At 46.0% G+C, this 19,143-nt stretch overlaps 2 protein-coding genes across 3 annotated transcripts in view; one reads left to right on the top strand and one right to left on the bottom strand.

Annotated features, from left to right (window-relative positions):
• The window catches only part of MFN1 (mitofusin 1), a 34,252-nt gene extending 24,746 nt beyond the window's left edge, over positions 1-9,506 (top strand). The window contains exons 14-18 of the mRNA XM_028731620.2: positions 614-843; positions 2,029-2,184; positions 4,351-4,547; positions 5,383-5,517; positions 7,274-9,506. Coding sequence (XP_028587453.2) covers positions 614-843; positions 2,029-2,184; positions 4,351-4,547; positions 5,383-5,517; positions 7,274-7,343 — 788 coding nt within the window. The 3' untranslated portion in view covers positions 7,344-9,506. The remainder of the gene's footprint in view (positions 1-613; positions 844-2,028; positions 2,185-4,350; positions 4,548-5,382; positions 5,518-7,273) is intronic.
• A 1,770-nt stretch (positions 9,507-11,276) lies between these two features.
• Positions 11,277-19,143, bottom strand: part of GNB4 (G protein subunit beta 4) — a 40,089-nt gene continuing 32,222 nt past the window's right edge. For both annotated transcript variants that reach the window (XM_028731621.2, XM_077929752.1), the window contains exons 9-10: positions 18,346-18,562; positions 11,277-17,282 (exon numbers count right to left, since the gene is read on the bottom strand). In XM_028731621.2, coding sequence (XP_028587454.1) covers positions 17,176-17,282; positions 18,346-18,562 — 324 coding nt within the window. In that variant the 3' untranslated portion in view covers positions 11,277-17,175. The remainder of the gene's footprint in view (positions 17,283-18,345; positions 18,563-19,143) is intronic.

Raw genomic sequence — 19,143 nt, 5'->3', positions numbered from 1 at the left:
TGATAAGCAGCTATTTATCTTTGTCACTTGGGTGTCCACTATTCGCTGATGGGGGCTCATGAGAGAGTGCGGTGTAATGGTTAGAGTATAGTCATACCCCAGGTTAAAGTAGCTTCGGGTTGAGCGTTTTCGGGTTGCGATCCATGGCAACCTGGAAGTAACGGAGCGCGTTACTTCCGGGTTTTGCCGCTCGCACATGCGCAGACCCTCAAAATGACGTCACACGCATGCGCAGACGCAGCGAATTGCGACCCGCACAGACGCAGGTTGCGTTCACTTCAGGATGCGAACGGGGCTCCGGAATGGATCCCGTTCGCATCCAGAGGTACCACTGTACTGGACTCTGACCTGGGTGAGCAGTGTTCGAATCCTCAGTCAGCCATGAAGTTTGGACCAGTCACCATCTCTCAGCCTTAACCCACCTCACAGGATTGTTTTGAGGATGAAATGGGGGGAGGAGAACCACGTACGCCACCTTGAGATCCTTGGAAGATAAAAGGTGGCATATAAATGGGACAGATAGATAGGAGTTGTAGTCAAAAGCAACTGGAGGGCACCAGGTGGGAGGAGTCTGCTTTGGGCTCTGCTTTCACCCCTCTCCTTTCTTTCCCAGAAAGCCTGCAGGCCCTGCTGCCTTCCGACGTCCAGAGCAAGCTCCACTTGCTGATTCCGTGCAGGAAGTTTGACCTCAGCTACGACCTGAATTGCAACAGCCTGTGCTCCGACTTCCAAGAGGACATCACTTTCCGGTTCTCGCTGGGCTGGACGGCCCTCGTCAGCCGGTACCTGGGCCCCAAAAACGCTCACCGGGTGCTGCTCGGCGTGGCGGAGCCGGTTCTTGCAGTGAGTGCTTCGCAGGGTTTTTCTAGGGGGCTTCAGCTTGTGCAGAAGGATCCCGATCCACCGGGTGCAAGTAGCATCTCCAGTGTGTCAATGGAGACCTATGGCGTCTGTCTCTGTTCTCTGTATTAGCGGGGCAGCTGCCTGCCTGTGTGTGTTCAAAACAGCATCAAACAGCAACAGTGGGACCTTTTCCTGCTCCTAAGTGCCAATGTGCAACTCCCTTGCAGGCCTTTAGAGTGGAGTTATACCGTTTGGCAGGCAATTCCTGCCAGACCTTTGGGGAGCTCAGTGATAGATCATCTGCTCTGAATGCAGAAGGTCCCACGGACTATCCCTGGCATTTTTCGGGCAAGGTTGGGATTGTCACCTGGTCTGAAACCCTGGAGAGCTGTTGCCGTTTCAGTGGAGAAAATGCTGATCTCGATGGATCAATGTTCTGACTCGGAATGAACCAGCTTCCTCTGTTCTTATATTCCAGGGCAGGTTTTGGCCTCCTCCCCTAGCCCAGCCCCTGTGTGCAAAGTTATGACCCGTGCAAGTCAAGAGGGCAGAAAAAACAGGGAACGTGGTACTCGACACGGAATCCAACTTTTTTCCGAGTCTCTCTATTGCATTTCAGTTTGCAAAGCAAGCTTGTAGTCCTCATGACAGCAAAGGTGTGCTTGAAATTGGGTGGGAAGCACTTGCTGCAACCTCTGCATTGAGCGGGTTGCCAGATAAACTGGGGCTTCAGTACACTGCAGAGCCCCTAGTTCTGCCCCATAACCTGCAGAATTTCTGAGGCCTCAGCTTGCACTTCTTCTGGAAATAGTGCAAGATTTATTTATCATAAGTTAAAACTGGCTTTTGAGATACATTGGTACTTGCCCAGTGCCATCGGGATCAGCTGTGTCCAGTTATGTAAACAGCAGAGCAAAGTGTACAAAATAACGTAGGTAGGTTGCAGAATTCTGCTTTCTTAGTGCAGAATTTGGACTGCCTGGCTGCAGAATATGCTTGCACTTTAGCACTTTGCTGAAGCTATTTGAAACCCCTTTTTAAGGCTGATGCTCCACCATTAAATAGTTTCATCCAACCCACAGTAGCTCACAAACACATTAATCGTGAGCTGTTTATTTAAAGCCGAGCTCTCCACGTTCTAGTCTCCTGGGAAGATGGATCTCAGTTTCTGTTCTTCGCCCCTAGATCCCTCGTTCTCTTGCCTCCACCCCTTGTGCGCCCACTGCTCCTGCTCTGACCCCAGAGAATGCATCACAGGAGGAGCTCATGGTCTCGTTGGTCACCAACTTGGCGTCGCTGACCTCCCGGACCTCCATGACCGTCATCATTGTCGGAGGACTTGTGAGTACCCTGCGCAACTCTACCGTAGTGAGAAATCCCGGGAAAGCATCAGACCTAGGGATGGGCAGCATGTGGCGATGGATTAATTGCCTGCCCACTTACTTCCCCATATTATGTATATGCAGTGCTCTGCCTAAGGCATCCTTTGTGCCGTGGGGGGCTGTTAACCAGGGGAGCAGTGCTAAAGTGTGCAGCAGCGCACAGTGGCCCAGCTCACATGCTGCACTGAACTATTTAAAGCCAAACCTGTCTCTCCAGCTGTTTTTGAGCTACAGCTCCCATCATCCCTAGCTAGCAGGACCAGTGAGTAGGAATGATGGGGAATTGCAGTCTAAAAACAGCTTGGGAAACCCAAGTTTGGGAAACCCTGGTTTAAAGCAAACTATGGTTTCACCTTGCCAACAAAGGTCCGTATAGTTAAAGCCATGGTTTTCCCAGTAGTGATGTTTGGAAGTGAGAGCTGGACCATAAAGAAGGCTGATCGCCAAAGAATTGATGCTTTCGAATTATGGTGCTGGAGGAGACTCTAGAGAGTCCCATGGACTACAAGAAGATCAAACCTCTCCATTCTTAAGGAAATCAGCCCTGAGTGCTCACTGGAAGGACAGATCGTGAAGCTGAGGCTCCAGTACTTTGGCCACCTCATGAGAAGAGAAGACTCCCTGGAAAAGACCCTGATGTTGGAAAAGATTGAGAGCACAAGTAGAAGGGGACAACAGAGGACGAGATGGTTGGACAGTGTTCTCGAAGATACAAACATGAGTTTGACCAAACTGTGGGAGGCAGTGGAAGACAGGAGTGCCTGGCGTGCTCTGGTCCATGGGGTCACAAAGAGTCGGACATGACTAAACAACAACAACAACATGGTTTAGATCCTTGAGTTTATTTTGGGTGGAATTCTGTGTTGGGCTCTTACAAACGTACCATCTCCACAAGCATCATAGCTTGCCAGGTGGAACGATCCTCACTCTCTGTGCCATTCAGCGGGTTCTCCCTACAGCACATCGGGGGGAAGGTGGGGAAACCCCATTGCACAAGTGAAAGTCCTTGTGCAGGGCTTTTGCTGATGGGTCTCAAAGGTGACTCCTACCCTTTGTTTTTAACTGTATTTTATCACTGATGTACACGTCTTCCTGGGCTCCTGTGAGTAGCAAGGGCAGGATATAAATGTTACGGATAAATTTATAATACTGTGAATAAAAAGTCTCTTCTGCTGCCATGCCACAGACAAAGCAAGGCAAAGCCTGGTAGCTTCCAAACAGTCTTCAGGGGCAGCCCCTCTTGTAGAGCACATTGCAGTAGTCTAGTCTGGATGCATTAAATCAGTGTTTCTCAAACGTGGGTCTCCAGCTGCTCCATCATCCCTAGCTAGCAGGACCAGCCGTCAGGGATGATGGGATTTGTTGCCCAACAGCAGCTGGGGACCCACGTTGGAGGAAACACTGCATTATTAGATAAAAGGTAAAGGTACCCCTGCCCGTACGGGCCAGTCTTGCCAGACTCTAGGGTTGTGCGCTCATCTCACTCTATAGGCCAGGAGCCAGCGCTGTCCGCAGACACTTCCGGGTCACGTGGCCAGCGTGACAAGCTGCATCTGGTGAGCCAGCACAGCACACGGAACGCCGTTTACCTTCCTGCTGGTTAGCGGTCCCTATTTATCTACTTGCACCCGAAGGTGCTTTCGAACTGCTAGGTTGGCAGGCGCTGGGACCGAACGGCGGGAGCGCACCCCACCGCGGGGATTCAAACCGCCGACCTTTTGATTGGCAAGTCCTAGGCACTGAGGTTTTACCCACAGCGCCACCCGTGTCCCCCATAAAACAAGTTAGTCCCAGCTTAAACTAAATAATCACTGTAAGGTCTTAAAAGTGTGTTCTAGACTGTCTTCTATAGAAACCTTAGCCATTTCTTGCCACATGCCTTCTCAATCTCAGCTGTGATCAAACTCTATAATTTTTTGCCTGTGGCTCCAGCATAAATCTGGAACTGCTAGGTTGGCAGGCGCTGGGACCGAACGACGGGAGCGCACCCCGCCGCGGGGATTCAAACCGCCAACCTTTTGATTGGCAAGTCCTAGGCACTGTGGCTTTAACCCACAGCGCCACCCGCGTCCCGCATTATTAGATAGATCCTGCTCAAATTCTGACCCTGGTGTTCCTCTTCCAGGTTTGGAGAACGGTTGGCTGGAAGGTCATCTCCCTCTCCCTGAGTTTATATGGGCTTCTGTATCTCTACGAGAGGCTCACTTGGACGACCAAAGCCAAAGAGCGAGCCTTCAAGCAGCAGTTTGTCAACTACGCCACGGAGAAGCTTCAGATGATCGTCAGCTTCACCAGCGCAAACTGCAGCCATCAGGTGCAACAGTACGTCTTGTCTGTTTCCGTAACTTGGGCTTCTCATCCAGAGGAGCGAAGTTGTAGGGCCGTCTCAGCAGTTTCCTCAAAGGGGATCTCTGCAAGGCAACTGGAAGGGGTGGCCGGGTGTTGCAATGCAAAGGACGGAGTGGTTTTTATAGAGAAACTGTTGTTAGGTCCCTGAAAGAGCCTGTGACTCAGCTTTGTTTAGGGAAGTTTTTAACATCTGATGTTTTATTGTATTTTTAATATTTTGTTGGAAGCCGCCCAGAGTGGCTGGGGAAACCCAGCCAGATGGGCGGGGTATAATTATAATTATTAATAATTATTATTATTATTATTAATTCCCACCTGCCCTATCCTGAAAGTTTCTGGATGAAGCTACTGTGGCTCATCCCAACTCATTTCTCATCCTCTCCACAGTGATCCCTTGGTAAAGAGACCTTTCAGCATGTGATTAAATTGATCCAGTGGTACCAGCTTTTCAAAATCTGATAGTAATTTACACCTCCAGAACCCCCTGCCCACCTTTGCCCCTCAGCATCCCTCTAGGTAATTCCACCTCCAGAACCCCAGGGGGCAGTACTTCTCACTTTGGGAACTACTGGTTGAAAGTGACACGTTGGCAGGACCAAAATGAGAGCCACATTTCAGGGTTTCCCTGTTCTTCTGTATAACATATGTCAAAAAGAAGAGGTAGAGGTCTCCCCCTTGAGCGCTTGGTCATCTATGCATATGGCAGGAAGTTGGGGCGGGGATGGGGACATCTCATTGCCGTTTCCCCCTCGGAGCCTCCAGGGTTGAACAAATCGGCGGACCTGGGCTTTCCGGATTTCTCTTTCAGGGAAATGGCCATGACTTTTGCTCGCCTGTGCCAGCAAGTTGACATCACGGAGAGGAACCTGGAAGAAGAGATTACAAGGTTGTCCAAAGAGATTGCTCAGCTGGAGAAAATCCAGAACCACTCAAAGCATCTACGGTAAATAGCCGCAGGGGGGGCTGTTTCTGCAGTGACTGGGCCCAGCTATTGAATTGAGCAGCCATGAAATGAAATGACTGCTTCACTTTGGCCTTGAGGGGCGTCATAATCTCATGGCTGTGCCTTGAAGCAATATTGGCGATAGGTCTAGAGCAGGCACATACAACTCTGTAGAGACTGCGATCTACTCCCAATATTATAAAACTGGGAATGATCTACCCCATGGGTAGGCAAACTAAGGCCTGGGGTCCGGATCCGGCCCAATCGCCTTCTAAATATGGCCCACGGACAGTCCCGGAATCGGCGTGTTTTTATATGAGTAGAAGAAAAGAAGGAGTTTGGATTTGATATCCCGCTTTATCACTACCCGAAGGAGTCTCAAAGCGGCTAACATTCTCCTTTCCCTTCCTCCCCCACAACAAACACTCTGTGAGGTGAGTGGGGCTGAGAGACTTCAGAGAAGGTGACTAGCCCAAGGTCACCCAGCAGCTGCATGTGGAGGAGCGGAGACGCGAACCCGGTTCACCAGATTACGAGTCTACCGCTCTTAACCACTACACCACACTGGCATAGTAGAATGTGTCCTTTTATTTAAAATGCACCTGTGGGTTATTTGTGGAGCATAGGAATTCGTTCATTTCCCCCCCCCCAAAAAAAAAAAAAATAGTCCGGCCCCCCACAAGGTCTGAGGGACAGTAGACCGGCCCCCTGCTGAAAAGGTTTGCTGATCCCTGATCTACCCATTGTCATTGCACATAGTTGTTGAGCTTTTTTGGGGGGGGGTGTACCAGGAGGGTCTTTTTTACTTTTTGAAAAACTCGTGAGTAAAGCTTAGTTGAATACCACCCTGGTTGTGCAGTGAAGGGTTGCACATTTGATTCCCATATTCTTGCATTGCAGAGGGTTGGACTAGATCCTTAGGGTCCCTTCCAACTCTATGATACTATTCTATTTGGATCAGGCCAATGGCCCATCTAGTCCAGCACCCATGGACTCATCTACACAGCTGCAAATAAAACATTTTAAATGTGAAGTGCAATATACAAATTTGACACTAGATGGTGACAGCGAGCTATGCTAAATTCAATGTATTTTTCAAAATGTTTTTTTTTAAAAGCTCTTTCACAGCGTTTTTTTATGTGTGTGTAGATTCCACCCTAATGGGACGCGGGTGGCGCTGTGGGTAAAAGCCTCAGCGCCTAGGGCTTGCCGATCGAAAGGTCGGCGGTTCGAATCCCCGCAGTGGAGTGCGCTCCCGCTGCTCGGTCCCAGCACCTGCCAACCTAGCAGTTCGAAAGCACCCCCGGGTGCAAGTAGATAAATAGGGACCGCTTACTGGCGGGAAGGTAAATGGCGTTTCCGTGTGCTGTGCTGGCTCACCAGATGCAGCTTGTCACGCTGGCCACGTGACCCGGAAGTGTCTCCGGACAGCGCTGGCCCCCGGCCTCTTGAGTGAGATGGGCGCACAACCCTAGAGTCTGGCAAGACTGGCCCGTACGGGCAGGGGTACCTTTACCTTTACCTTTAGATTCCACCCTATACTCACAGTGGCCAAATAGATGCATATGGGAAGCACGACTTTGGGCGTACGGTTTTTGATTTTAAGTTTTTACATTGTGCAGTGCGCGCGGTATGTGTTAACTTTAGTAAGCTACTGTGAATACTTTTTCAGTGGAACGGAGTAAGTATCCTCAGAAATGATTTCTGAAAAGTAATGTGCTGCTGCCACACATATTTTCCCTCTTTTTTTTCGTAGGAAAAAAGCTGTCCGCCTTGAAGATGAGTTTGACTGTTTTACAAAGGATTTTCTCCATAAAAAGAAATGAAGAGAAGGCCTCGTACTTTTTGGCTGCTCCAGGTGGAATTTACAAGATGACACTACTTCCCATCCCTGCAAAGTCACATGAATTTTTCAAGCCCCCTTTATTCTACTTTCCCAGTTGCTGCCTGGCTCTTTTGATGCTTAGAAAATGAACTGTGCCTGAGAGTTAGAGGAGCGAAGCAGTATTACCACTGATTGAATCCTTTTGCATCTTTTCTTAGAAAGAGAAATAATTTATATTTACTGGTGCGTACAGAAAATTATTTGGCAGTGTAAAAATAATAAAACTAGCAGACCTATCTAGTATTTTGTATTAGTGTTTGCCTAAAGGACAGCCCCCCTCTTTCTGGCATCCAGGAAGAGAATAGAGTGAATTCACCCCTAATCCTGTGTCAAAGTCTTGTATTAGCTGGAATTCTCTGTGGGAATGTGCGCTGCTGGCTTTTTCCAGGACTCTTGTTACAGAGCTGAAGTATTGTGGTGACAGATTTCCAAAGGGATTTACGAAGTTTGAGTGCAGAGACAATCACTATGGCTGAGCATTAGGCATAACTCTGGATTTCCCATTCTGTTGAAAGGGACTAAGACTGTCAAATTTTATTTGTCATGCTCTTAAAGCTTTAATGCCCTGGTAATTAGACCTTCTCAGTCAAGATTAGCTAGCAACTTTGTTTGTAGAGAAGAACATGGCTTAGCTCAGAGAACTGTTCTGGAGAAACACCCTTTTCAGTGATGGCATACGTCCTTTTGACCCAATGGTAGTTCTTGAAAACCAAAGCGATGTCATGCGTATGAAGCTAGAATAAGGGTGCCTAGTTTTGAGGTGTCTGGAAGTCCATAATTCATTCTATTTGCCTGGCCCAGGCCAAGCATTTAATTTCAGGCTGCATGCCCAAGATTAACGCTCTTTTAAGACCCTGAAAAGCATCAAGACTATTCTGTTAAGGGGGCAACTGCATAAGCAGAGTGGTCTTTATTGCACACGGACTCTTTTGCTGATGGTGGTTCAGTTAGGACCTCAATGATGGTCTGCATCAGGACCTACAACCTGATGTTGCCTCCAGCTCAGGCTTCCTCAACCTCTGCCCTCCAGATGTTTTTTGGCCTACAACTCCCATGTTCCCTAGCTAACAGGACCAGTGGTCAGGGATGATGGGAATTGTAGTCCCAAAACATCTGGAGGGCCAAGTTTGCCTATGCCTGCTCCAGCTGCTTCAATCTACCATGGTTGCACTGAATGATGCGAGTTGCTTACCCAAAGCATCTAGAGAGGGGGGCACCAGGTTAGGGATGTCTCATCTGCATAATCAAGGGGCTCTCCTGCTTTTTGATACCCGTCTTCCCATGACAATTTTCGGTCAGTGCATTTTACAAAAAAGAAATGCAGAAGTTTCAGTTGCTCCTAGAAGTGATCTTTGAGTAATGCGTTTGAAACGGATGAACTGTTTATTATGAGTGAAGCTGGCGCGGAAGTTTTTTCTTTCTTTTAGGTACAGTTACAAAATATGCATGTTTTTTTAAAACCAAAAAGGAGAACTTAGTTGTAAAAGAGCCCGTGTTTTTGTAGTGTTGCTTGAACACGAAAATCCACTGCTCAGGAAGGGCTAATAAAACTGCTGGGTTGGTAGAGACTTTTGTTTAGCAAAAAAAAAAATTGAGGTTCACTCTTGTATTTTTACTCTGGTGCACTGAAATGTCTGACACGATTCTCCTGCTTGAAGTGGGTGGTGGGTGGGTGTGTTTCATTGTGAATGCAGCCAGAAGGATTTTTAACATTTGATGAATGTGAAACTAAAACGACACCATGAACTGTACAGATTGCAGCTATTTAAGGTCTACGATTCTCAAAAAACAACGGATAGACTTACACACATCTTTTGTTATGGCACATTTTTGTAGGTATTTATGTTGGCCAAGTAACACAACGAATTTGAAAGCTACTCACTCAGTAGCTGCTTTCTTCATTCACTGTTGTCATACATGTCGTTCCATGTTTCTTTGCTGGCTGTATGTATGAAGATATGACACGTTGGGAGAATTCTGCTCTCTAAACTGCGAAGGCTCAAAGGGGAAATTAAAAACCTCACTGCAATTGGTATTTTCCTCCCAAGATTATCACTTTATTGTTGGAAGTCCTAACTAAATAAACTTCTAGACTTCTTTGGTAGTGAAGTGTCCTGAAATGATTTTAGCCTTCTGCAGTCAAGTAATAGCTCTCGCCCTCTGCTTCAGCTGCGGAAGCTCAACAATTTTCTTAATAGGATTTCTCCACTTGAATGAGGTGCCTCTTCCAGCAAGGTTTCAGCTACTGCAGATCTAGATATCTGTGCAGGAACCACCAAACTCGTTCTAGTATTTCACAATATGTAGTCTAGGCCCAAGCTTAATTGTTGCTGTAGCTAAAATTGAGCTGCTAATCTAAAGCTCATCTAACCAAAAAGAATATTGGTTGATCCAGAGAGACTGTTCTTGTTAATAAGATTTAATCTGTAATTTCTACTTCTTTAAGGGAAACTTAATTCTTACTTAATTCTAAGTAAAACAGAATGGTCATATTGGTTGTCCAAAATCAAATGTGATGTTTAACATTCTGCATCTTCCACACTTTCAAGTTAGTTTGTGATGGGAATTCAAGAGCACTGGTGACAGATTATTAGGATTTCACTTTACATTACTGCCCTGTGTAATTCCAGTGGTCATGTATCACAAAAGGATTTATGCTGGAGCCACAGGCAAAAAATTATAGTGTTTGATCACAGCCAAGATTGAGAAGGCTTCTATAGAAGACAGTCTAGAACACACTTTTAAGACCTTACAGTGATTTAGTTTAAGCTGGGACTAACTTGTTTTAAAATGGAATTTGACCATTTCTAGAATGCTCATTTCAAAATGTAGTATGCACATGTGCATAATTTATATGGAGATATATATATGTGCACACACATTAATTCTTCCCATGTCTATTATTACAGTCAATTTATTACCTTCTAAACCACTATCTCGGGACAATTTAGATATCTAATAATTTCTGATGCCAAATATTTTGTGATACCTTTCCACCTTTTGCTGCCTTGAAGTGGTTTTTATACTAGGCAGCTAATAAATCAAGCAAACAGTTTTGCTCATTGCATTTTATCAGCTATATAGGCAAGATTGGAGGGGGGGGGGGAATCATATATGAAAGGCAGCCTCCCTCAATTCTGGCAGTATCTCCCCTCTTTCCAGTGTCCCATACTGTTTCGGTGGGTCCCCTGGCAATGGCCTTTACAGAAGCAGACAAGCTCCACTGTCTGAGCAAAGTTTACTCACACTTCTTTGCAGCTACCCCAGTATATATGGTAGTTATGTAACAGATCCCAGTAGTGATGTATGGAAGTGAGAGCTGGACCATCAAGAAGGCTGACTGCCGAAGAATTGATACTTTTGAATTATGGTGCTGGAGGAGACTCTTGAGAGTCCCATGGACTGCAAGAAGATCAAACCTATCCATTCTTAAGGAGATCAGCTCTGAGTGCTCACTGGAAGGACAGATCCTGAAGCTGAGGCTCCAATACTTTGGCCACCTCATGAGAAGAGAAGACTCCCTGGAAAAGACCCTGATGCTGGGAAAGATGGAGGGCACAAGGAGAAGGGGACGACAGAGGACGAGATGGTTGGACGGTGTTCTCAAAGCTACAAACATGAGTCTGACCAAACTGTGGGAGGCAGTGGAAGACAGGAGGGCCTGGCGTGCTCTGGTCCATGGGGTCACGAAGAGTTGGACACGACTAAACAACTAAACAACAACATGTAACAGATCAGATGCTTAGGCATATAAAAAATGGTTCTGAACATAAGGAAAGAGGTGTAAGTATTATACAGCCATGTCCCATATTAACTCATATTTCCAAAGAAGGAAGAGAGAAGGAAGGAAAATGAACCATTGCAGGCAGAGAAATCCTAGTTAAAAGCGGTTTATTGGTTACAATATCAAGTCAGGGTAACATCTTTCACAGAACCACTGTACAAATACAAAGGAAAGGTTTGTTATAGTGGGGGGGGGGAGGCAGGAATATAAACAATTCATAGCAAGTGATTTTTTTATTTTTTAATCCACAGGGAAGTCTTTATACAACAGCACTGTTAGAAGAACAAATGGCACAAGTCCCTGCACTCTTCTTTTTTAATTAGGTTAAATAAAATAATTTTTAAGACTGTCTGAATACACAATCCAAAAGGCGGTGCAGAATCACTTGGCACCTGGAAATGTTTTGGAAGGTGTGTTTTTTCCTCAAAAGAAGCTGGCAGCAAGGTAAAAAGAGAGAACCACACACATACACCAAACCACTGTGCACACACACCCTGGATGTGAAAAGGTTGAAGCAAGTCGTTAGAGCGGGAAAAACCCCATTCATTTCTGAAAACGGATGCAGTTCCTTTGGATGGCTATGCGAATATACACATGGCGAGATGCGTTGCCGTGAAGAGGAAAGAAAGAGCACCATTGTGTTGTAAAAGCAAAGGCTTGAACCGTCTCTTTAAGATGCCCACATTTAGTCAAAACCGAACGTCGTGTGGCACGAGAAACGTCAGGCACATATAAAAAAATAATCATCATTTATAAGTCATTAGTAATACTGTTCACGTACTCACCGTAACATCATCGAGCATTTTTAACAGTCTTGCGTGTATTTTACAATCAGTAACTGACTTGAGAAAGAAAAAGACCATGGCATGCAAGTGCCCCAAACATGGAAGAAGTTGTTCGGGCAGCATGCATGCCAGACCAAGATAGGAGGCGTAACACAGAGACCCTGAACTTCCAAGGTCAGAGACAGCCACTGGACATTTCTACCTAAGGACCGGGATCCCAAAGAGGGAGCACTGGCTATTTTCCCTCCCAGCTGCAGCCAATGGCGTTTAAGATCCTTCTCCCAACCCAACATTCAGGGCTATCTGCTCAGTAGGGAGGGAGAACGTTTAAGAAGCCCCACCGCAAATGCACGACTTTGGGTCCCACCCACAGACAGAGGATTTGGCTGGCTGTAGACCGTGTTCACATGGCAAGCCCTATTGCAGCCACAGAGAACTGGGAGGCACTCTGGGCCCTGGCTTGGCTTGCCCCATGACCGAAGCCTACGGATGCTTTCCAGGCAACTGGGGCCGCCAGACAGGATGGGATGTCTTTGAACTGTTGTTAAATGGTGGCCAGTTTTCATTTGTTGGCACCCTTGATCCCAGCTGTGTTATTTCTACGGGCCATCTGTCATGGATGCTTTAGCTGAGATTCCTGCATTGCAGGGGGTTGGACTAGATGACCCCTGGATCCCTTCCAACTCAATGTTTTATGATTCTATGAAATGCTACTGGCAGTCACTCTGATGCACAAACCCCTTGAAAGCAACAACCGAAAATGACCTAGTCATGCTGACATCTGAACAACAGCAGCACATAAAGTCTAGTGCAGCGGTTCTCAACCGGTGGGTCCCCAGATGTTGTTGGACTACAACTCCCATCATCCCTGAGCTCTGGCCTTGCTAGCTAGGGGTGATGGGAGTTGTAGTTCAGCAACATCTGGGGACCCGCAGGTTGAGAAAGGCTGGTCTGGTGGGAGATGGGGAGAAAGGGCAGAGGAAACACTCAGAATGTTTTGGCTGTGCTCTGAATTAATATGGAACTTTGCAGTGGGGCAAGACCAGGAGTGATTTTCATTTCATGCAGTGCAGCAGATGTTTCATATCAGGAAACGTAACATTGCCAATTCACGGGCAACCTTTCTCTTTGGAGAAAAAAATGCTCAAACCCTTGACTCAACCTGGGATGCTCATATGAGCTAGACACCCTTGGTTCTCTTAGAAGACGGAGGCTGGCTGATTCACACATATTGTGGCTCACCCCAAGGCTTGGCTCAATAGGTGGAAAGCGATTTCACTTTTGAAATATAAACTCATGACAGCAGTTGGCATATCCACGTGGCAAATCGCTGCTCCACTCCACATCATTTAGTGCAATACATGCGAGTGGAGGCCACCATGGATGTAGCTGGCAGGTAAAATTGTGCAAGAAATTGTAGTAAGGAACAAGGGGTTGAAAAATCTGCCCTAAAGATGCTGATCCTCCTGCTAAAGTAAGCCACAGAACAGCCAAGAACACAGAGGCGAAAATGACGGACCCCTTACAGGTAAGGGTGTACTTCCAGTGTTCAGATGCCAAGTTCAGCTAGCAGTACTCAAATCATGAACTTGAACCCAAATAGGAATGCAAATATTTCAAATATACTACATTCCTTGTGTTGCTGGAAACCAGAGTAATCCTGTAATTGGCCTAGCAATAGCCTTTTGACAGCTTAACATAGGCCACAGCTAGCAAACCCACGGCACGACTGCCCCTTTCTCTGAACAAGCCCCACTAAAACAAACAGAAGGAACATTAGGAAACAGCTCTGCCTCTTGCCTATATTCTGTTCATTTCAAGCTGTGTCCAACCTGAACGGTGCTAGGAGAATAGCGACTTGGGACATCTAGCTAAATCAATAGGGGTGGTCTATACCAACAAACGCCACGTTCATTTTGTAAAGCGGATGTGAGCACTCTGTGCAACAAAGTCCAAAACGCTACAAATAAGGAAAATTCCCATCAAAACTCCACAGTTGTGCAGTTGCCTTCAGCCATGCACAATGTACACACATGCAAAAAGAAAAAAGTGCCCTTGGTACCAGAAACACTGAAGAACAGCAGTGCAATGCTTTTGTTACAAGTCAAGGGCACAGAAGGCAGCTCAGTTTCGACTTAAGATGAAACCGTTTATATCTGTGGGGCAGCCTTGAGAAATCTGGTGCCATCCAGGTGTTTTGGAATATAAATCCCCATTAGTTCCAGGCAGATGGGAGTGGAAGCTTCTAAGAACCACATGCAAACCTGCAAAATACTCCACTGATCTGTAACTCTCACAAATTGTACTTGGGAAATCATGGGCATCACAAAATACTCATTTCACAGAGGAAAAACCAAGGATGCTCAGAACCACCCTGCCCAATGACACGAAAAAAAGTAGGCAAGGGAAGAAAAATAATTTAAAAAATAATATTTTTAGAGGCGTAAGGGTCCTTGGCAGATACAAAGGGTTCGTGTACCATGATGCCCATGAGCACCATGTTGGGGACTCCAGGCATACAGCCTCATCTATAAACAAGACATTTCCACAGGTATCCATGCCCAGGGTCACTAATACATGCATTCTAATACATGAGTATAAGCCGCCGCACCCCTTAACTGGCACAAAGCAGAAGCGGCTATGTAACAATATCTGCCAGCTTGCTTGGCTCACTGGCCCATCCATTCTCAATTTCAAAGCTTTTCTGGAGCTACTGTATTTCACTTTTCAATTCAAGGACTGCATTAGTTTTACAAGCGCAAGTCAGTCTTAAGGTCAATTCAAAAGGTGGCTTGTGTTTGTTGTAACAAGGGAGGTTTGTACACAGTTTGTACACAGTTCAGAGTGACTGCCTGAGCATGCAAAGAAAAATAATATAAATCCTGAAACATTACTTGACCCCTATGCTCTCTGATCCACATGAAAATATGAGTGGCGCTTGTGAATTTGGTCCTATACAGACAATAGGTTTGTTAGTGTGCGGAGGAGCAAATTCCTGAAAAATCACAATGTAGTAGTGTCTTTTTTACCCCTACTAAATCCACTATGCTTGGCACATGAATTGGCACTTTTACTGTTGTAAACCAGGGCAACTCGAAAGGCTGGAATGAGCGATTAAAAATTCAGCTGAAACTTGCCAAAACAGATGGCTCAGCTGCGAGACTGTTTTAATGTCGACAGCTCCTGATATTTGCCAACAGAATTGGAATTGTTTTAAAAGCTCCTCTTACCCCACACTTTGAGAAATGGGCACGTAACAGCAATGTAAAATTGCATCTTCTGATACTGTGTGCACAATGAGAAGACAACCAAGGATCTACCTCCCGTGTCCACTCTTTTAATATTTCCAGAAGAGTGTGATTCACTTAATTGATTATAAGCACAGGCACATTTTTTTTACCAGCACCATAAATTGATTCCAGTGATTTATTTTTATTTTTAAAAGCTATTTCTAACCCTTTGCTGTATAACAGTTCTTATGAGCTGTGACTGGGTGAACTTCATCTCACACACATTTAACTTTTTTAGGAGGCAGTGTGGCCAGTTTGTTAGGATGCTCTTCCGTAACACCTGGCTCCCAATTAAAGGCTGAAACTGTAGCAATTAATGGATCAGGATTAACTGGGATGAAATGTTCTAGAGAGAGAGATGAAGACAAAAGGAAATAAATGCCCAAGTTCAGGGAACCTGTGGACCTCCAGATATTCCTGGACTCCAACTCCCATCAAGAGCACCCGCCCAAAGAGCATTTAACGTCATGCCGTTTCTGGGACAGGCACACATAAAAGGCAACTCTGTTCTGCTGTGGAATGTCTGGGTAACTTGGCAGTATTAGAATGAGCTTTCAGCCTTTCCTAGAGCGGCTGATCGGTGCAACTGAGCAGAAGGTTCTAAGAGCCAAGACTTATGCTAGCACACAAATCCCAAGGTTGGAAGAATGCTTGAATGCACTCCCGCTCTTATCATTTCTCCCCATGTGCAAAACATCAGGTGGATGTTTTCAAGCTGACAAACAGATCAACCTGTGGATTGTACAGGAGAACGAGATTGAATGTGAGAGGAGCTGCCTTCAGAACAGCGTTATGCCCCCACATGGACTTGGAGTGGTACGATCCCATGAGAAACAGCATCTTTGCTAGAAAGTGGCTCAACCTTATACAGACTGTAGAGGCTGATGATTTTATAGTAGGTCAAAACTTCCCATTTACAAGTGCTCCAATAAAAACAAACGATTAGCTCAGCAGTTTTTCAGCCTCAGTCCCTCAACTTACACGCTGATCCAAATTTTAGAGGCTGCTGGAAGGAAGCTCATATAGTCTGCAGACCAAAATATTTCAGTTCTAGTTTGTGAAATGTCTGTCTGATGACCTATTTAACCCCCTGGTGTTTAGAACCCCCCCGACTGCCAATGGACTAGCCAGGGTCCACAGGCAAATAGGATCAAACCGCCAATTTAAACAAACTGGTCAACAAGCAAGTAAGGCGCTAGGTGTCGCAAGAAGTCGTCAGGGCCTTCTCGCCTGTTGTTGTTTTTTAAAACGGATAGAAACAAAGACAGATCAAGCAGTAATTCAAACACTTCCCGTTATAAAATCCACAAACAGCTCAATAACTTCACACTTTATCTACAGTAAATTCACTTGGGGGTGGGGAAATAAAAACATATCAAAACAGCAATCTAAGTTGATCCGCCGCAGAACTCAGGAGGAAAGAGACATCTCAGATTAAATGTAGAGCTATATAAATGCAGTTTCTTAAAAAAAATGGCGAACATTATTTCTTTACTTACAGACAAAATGTTACATGATTGGCTGCTATGTGTATATTCAGTTATGTACAAAAAAAAAAAGTACAGAATTAGCCGGGATAGGCACAAACAGAAATCCCTCCAGGAAATATAGCCAAGCCAAACCCAAGATGGACTGGCTCTTTTAGCTTCTGTCAACCATAAACGTTATGTCCTGTTCCCCACCCCAAGTCACCAATTTCTCCCACCCACGACTTCGCTTGATTTTATATATATATTTATATATATTTCATTTACAGAAAGCCTATTTATGCAATAAATCAGTGAGTAGAAAAATTTCACCTGTAAATACAAGGTAGAAATGTTATTTCACAGCAATAGGCTGCAGCATTGATCTCTCCAGATCTCGGTGGAGAAGGTGTGCGTGTCTGTGTGTGTGTGTGTGTGGCCTGCCAGATTAATTCCAGATTCTGAGAAAACTGTCCCAAGATCCTGTAGCTACAGCCATGCCATCATCAGTAACTCCTAAGCAGCTGACTCTGTTGTCATGGCCAGCAAGGACGCCTGGGGGAGAAAACAAAAATAACATTAGGACGGGTGGCCCCAAAAAGAGGCTTATTATTTACCGCATTTGTTATCTTGCCATCCTTCCAATACCTTAACAGCAGCATACGTAACCATTTCAACAGCTTCAACAGTAGGATTGCAAAGACGGGAACAATGGCCCGATGTCGTTCAATACGCTTCACAGCTGGGCAGGAATTAAAACCCACATCTCCTGAGCTCAAGTCCAACACTCCATCCCATCATGTTACTTTGGGCTCTCCCGGAATTAATATGACCGAATGGACAAATTAGACATTGGTGTGGAAGATCAAGGAACAAATCCCAAGCTTGACCACATATATGTCGCCAGGAAGCCTTAAACAATCTGCTGCCCTTGTCTAAAGGTGCCATCATGTTCTGTCTGTGGTCTTTCTAGGAATTAAGTGACTGGATAGTACAGCTGTAAAATGTTCCCAACGGGACTCTAAATTAGTCTTGAAACCAACTTACCATCAAGTAGCATTGGCCATTTTGATGATCTAGACGAACTCTCATGTTTGAGCATGTGTAAGGTAACCTGCACAGCTTTCATTCCTTTCAAGCTGAGGTTGTGCAAGAGAAGAAATTGCACCCAAAGCCACATAAATATCCCTCCATTTCTTTAATCTGGACAGAATATTAAAGGTCTCAAAGAATCCAGAAAGCCGTGAGTTTATGACTGATTGGGATACTGTCTCGCCCCATCTCTGGGTGAAGAGTTTCACCAGTAAAATGGGGCTGAGGCTGCTGTGTTCATGGAAGAAGATTCAGGTGGAGCTCCCAACTTGAGACTACTTTTTCCACCTTTCCTGTTATTGTACTTAAACCTCATATCTGGCAGGAACTGCTGGTGTTAGTGAAACCATCCTGCTGTGGCTATTCTTATAAAATCAATGGACTAGCCAGGTCCTCCCACACAGATCTTGGAGCTGTTGCCTCAACCTGGGCAGCTTCCTTGGCTGCCAGTATGAGCTTTTGAACATGCACGGCATTCAGCAGAGGGAACCCTGAGCCGTTCCTTTCTCTAAGCACGTCAACTAACCTGCACGCTCTCCCTTCAGGGAGTCCCAAACGTTGCAGTTGAAGTCGTCGTAGCCCGCCAACAAGAGGCGGCCGCTCTTCGAGAAAGCGACGGATGTGATCCCACAGATGATGTTGTCGTGGGAGTACATCATGAGCTCCTGGTCAGCTCGCAGGTCAAACAGCCGGCAGGTGGCATCATCAGAGCCAGTGGCAAAGGCATGGCCGTTGGGGAAGAACTGGGAAGTGAAACAAGAAGGGTCGTGGTGAAGAGAAACAAATAGGGCAGCATCAGGAATTGTTTTCCAAAGGGACCAGGTGCCTTTACTAAACTAGCTTATTTCCAGAGTTGTTGGCATCTGTCTGTCTTAGAACACAATGAAGGAGTGGCGCTTTGAGGGAGAGGTCAAGCTGTAGGAAGGTTGCAGAGCCTGCTGTGGCCGTAGAGGCAGAGGCAGGAGAGACAAGCTTTGCTGCAGCTGGGGCACATGAAGGCATCCATTTGTGTTGCTGCAGATGCACTGTGGCTTTTCTTCTCTCTGCGCTCCTCCCAGAGGACATTTCAGAGAGGACAAATGTAATTTAAGGACTTGAGGTTTCAATTTACAACAGCGGAGATGGGGAACCTCAAGCCCAGGAGCTGAATGCAGCCCCTCCAGTCCTCTGTCTGGCCCTTACAACTCTCCCCAGATCATTCCCCTCAGTGGCTCTCCGCACATGTTTCTTGCCTGGCTGGGATGCAATTTTCTGTCTAAGGAGTCCCATCCATTTCTCTCCCCTTTTTGGCCTGTGGACCCACCTAACACTGGCATGTGGCCCC

Source organism: Podarcis muralis, chromosome 6 (genome assembly GCF_964188315.1).
Source record: "Podarcis muralis chromosome 6, rPodMur119.hap1.1, whole genome shotgun sequence".
Taxonomy (NCBI): Eukaryota; Metazoa; Chordata; class Lepidosauria; order Squamata; family Lacertidae; genus Podarcis; species Podarcis muralis.
The sequence above is the reverse complement of the archived record's forward strand: the minus strand, read 5'-3'. Positions and strand labels throughout refer to the sequence as shown.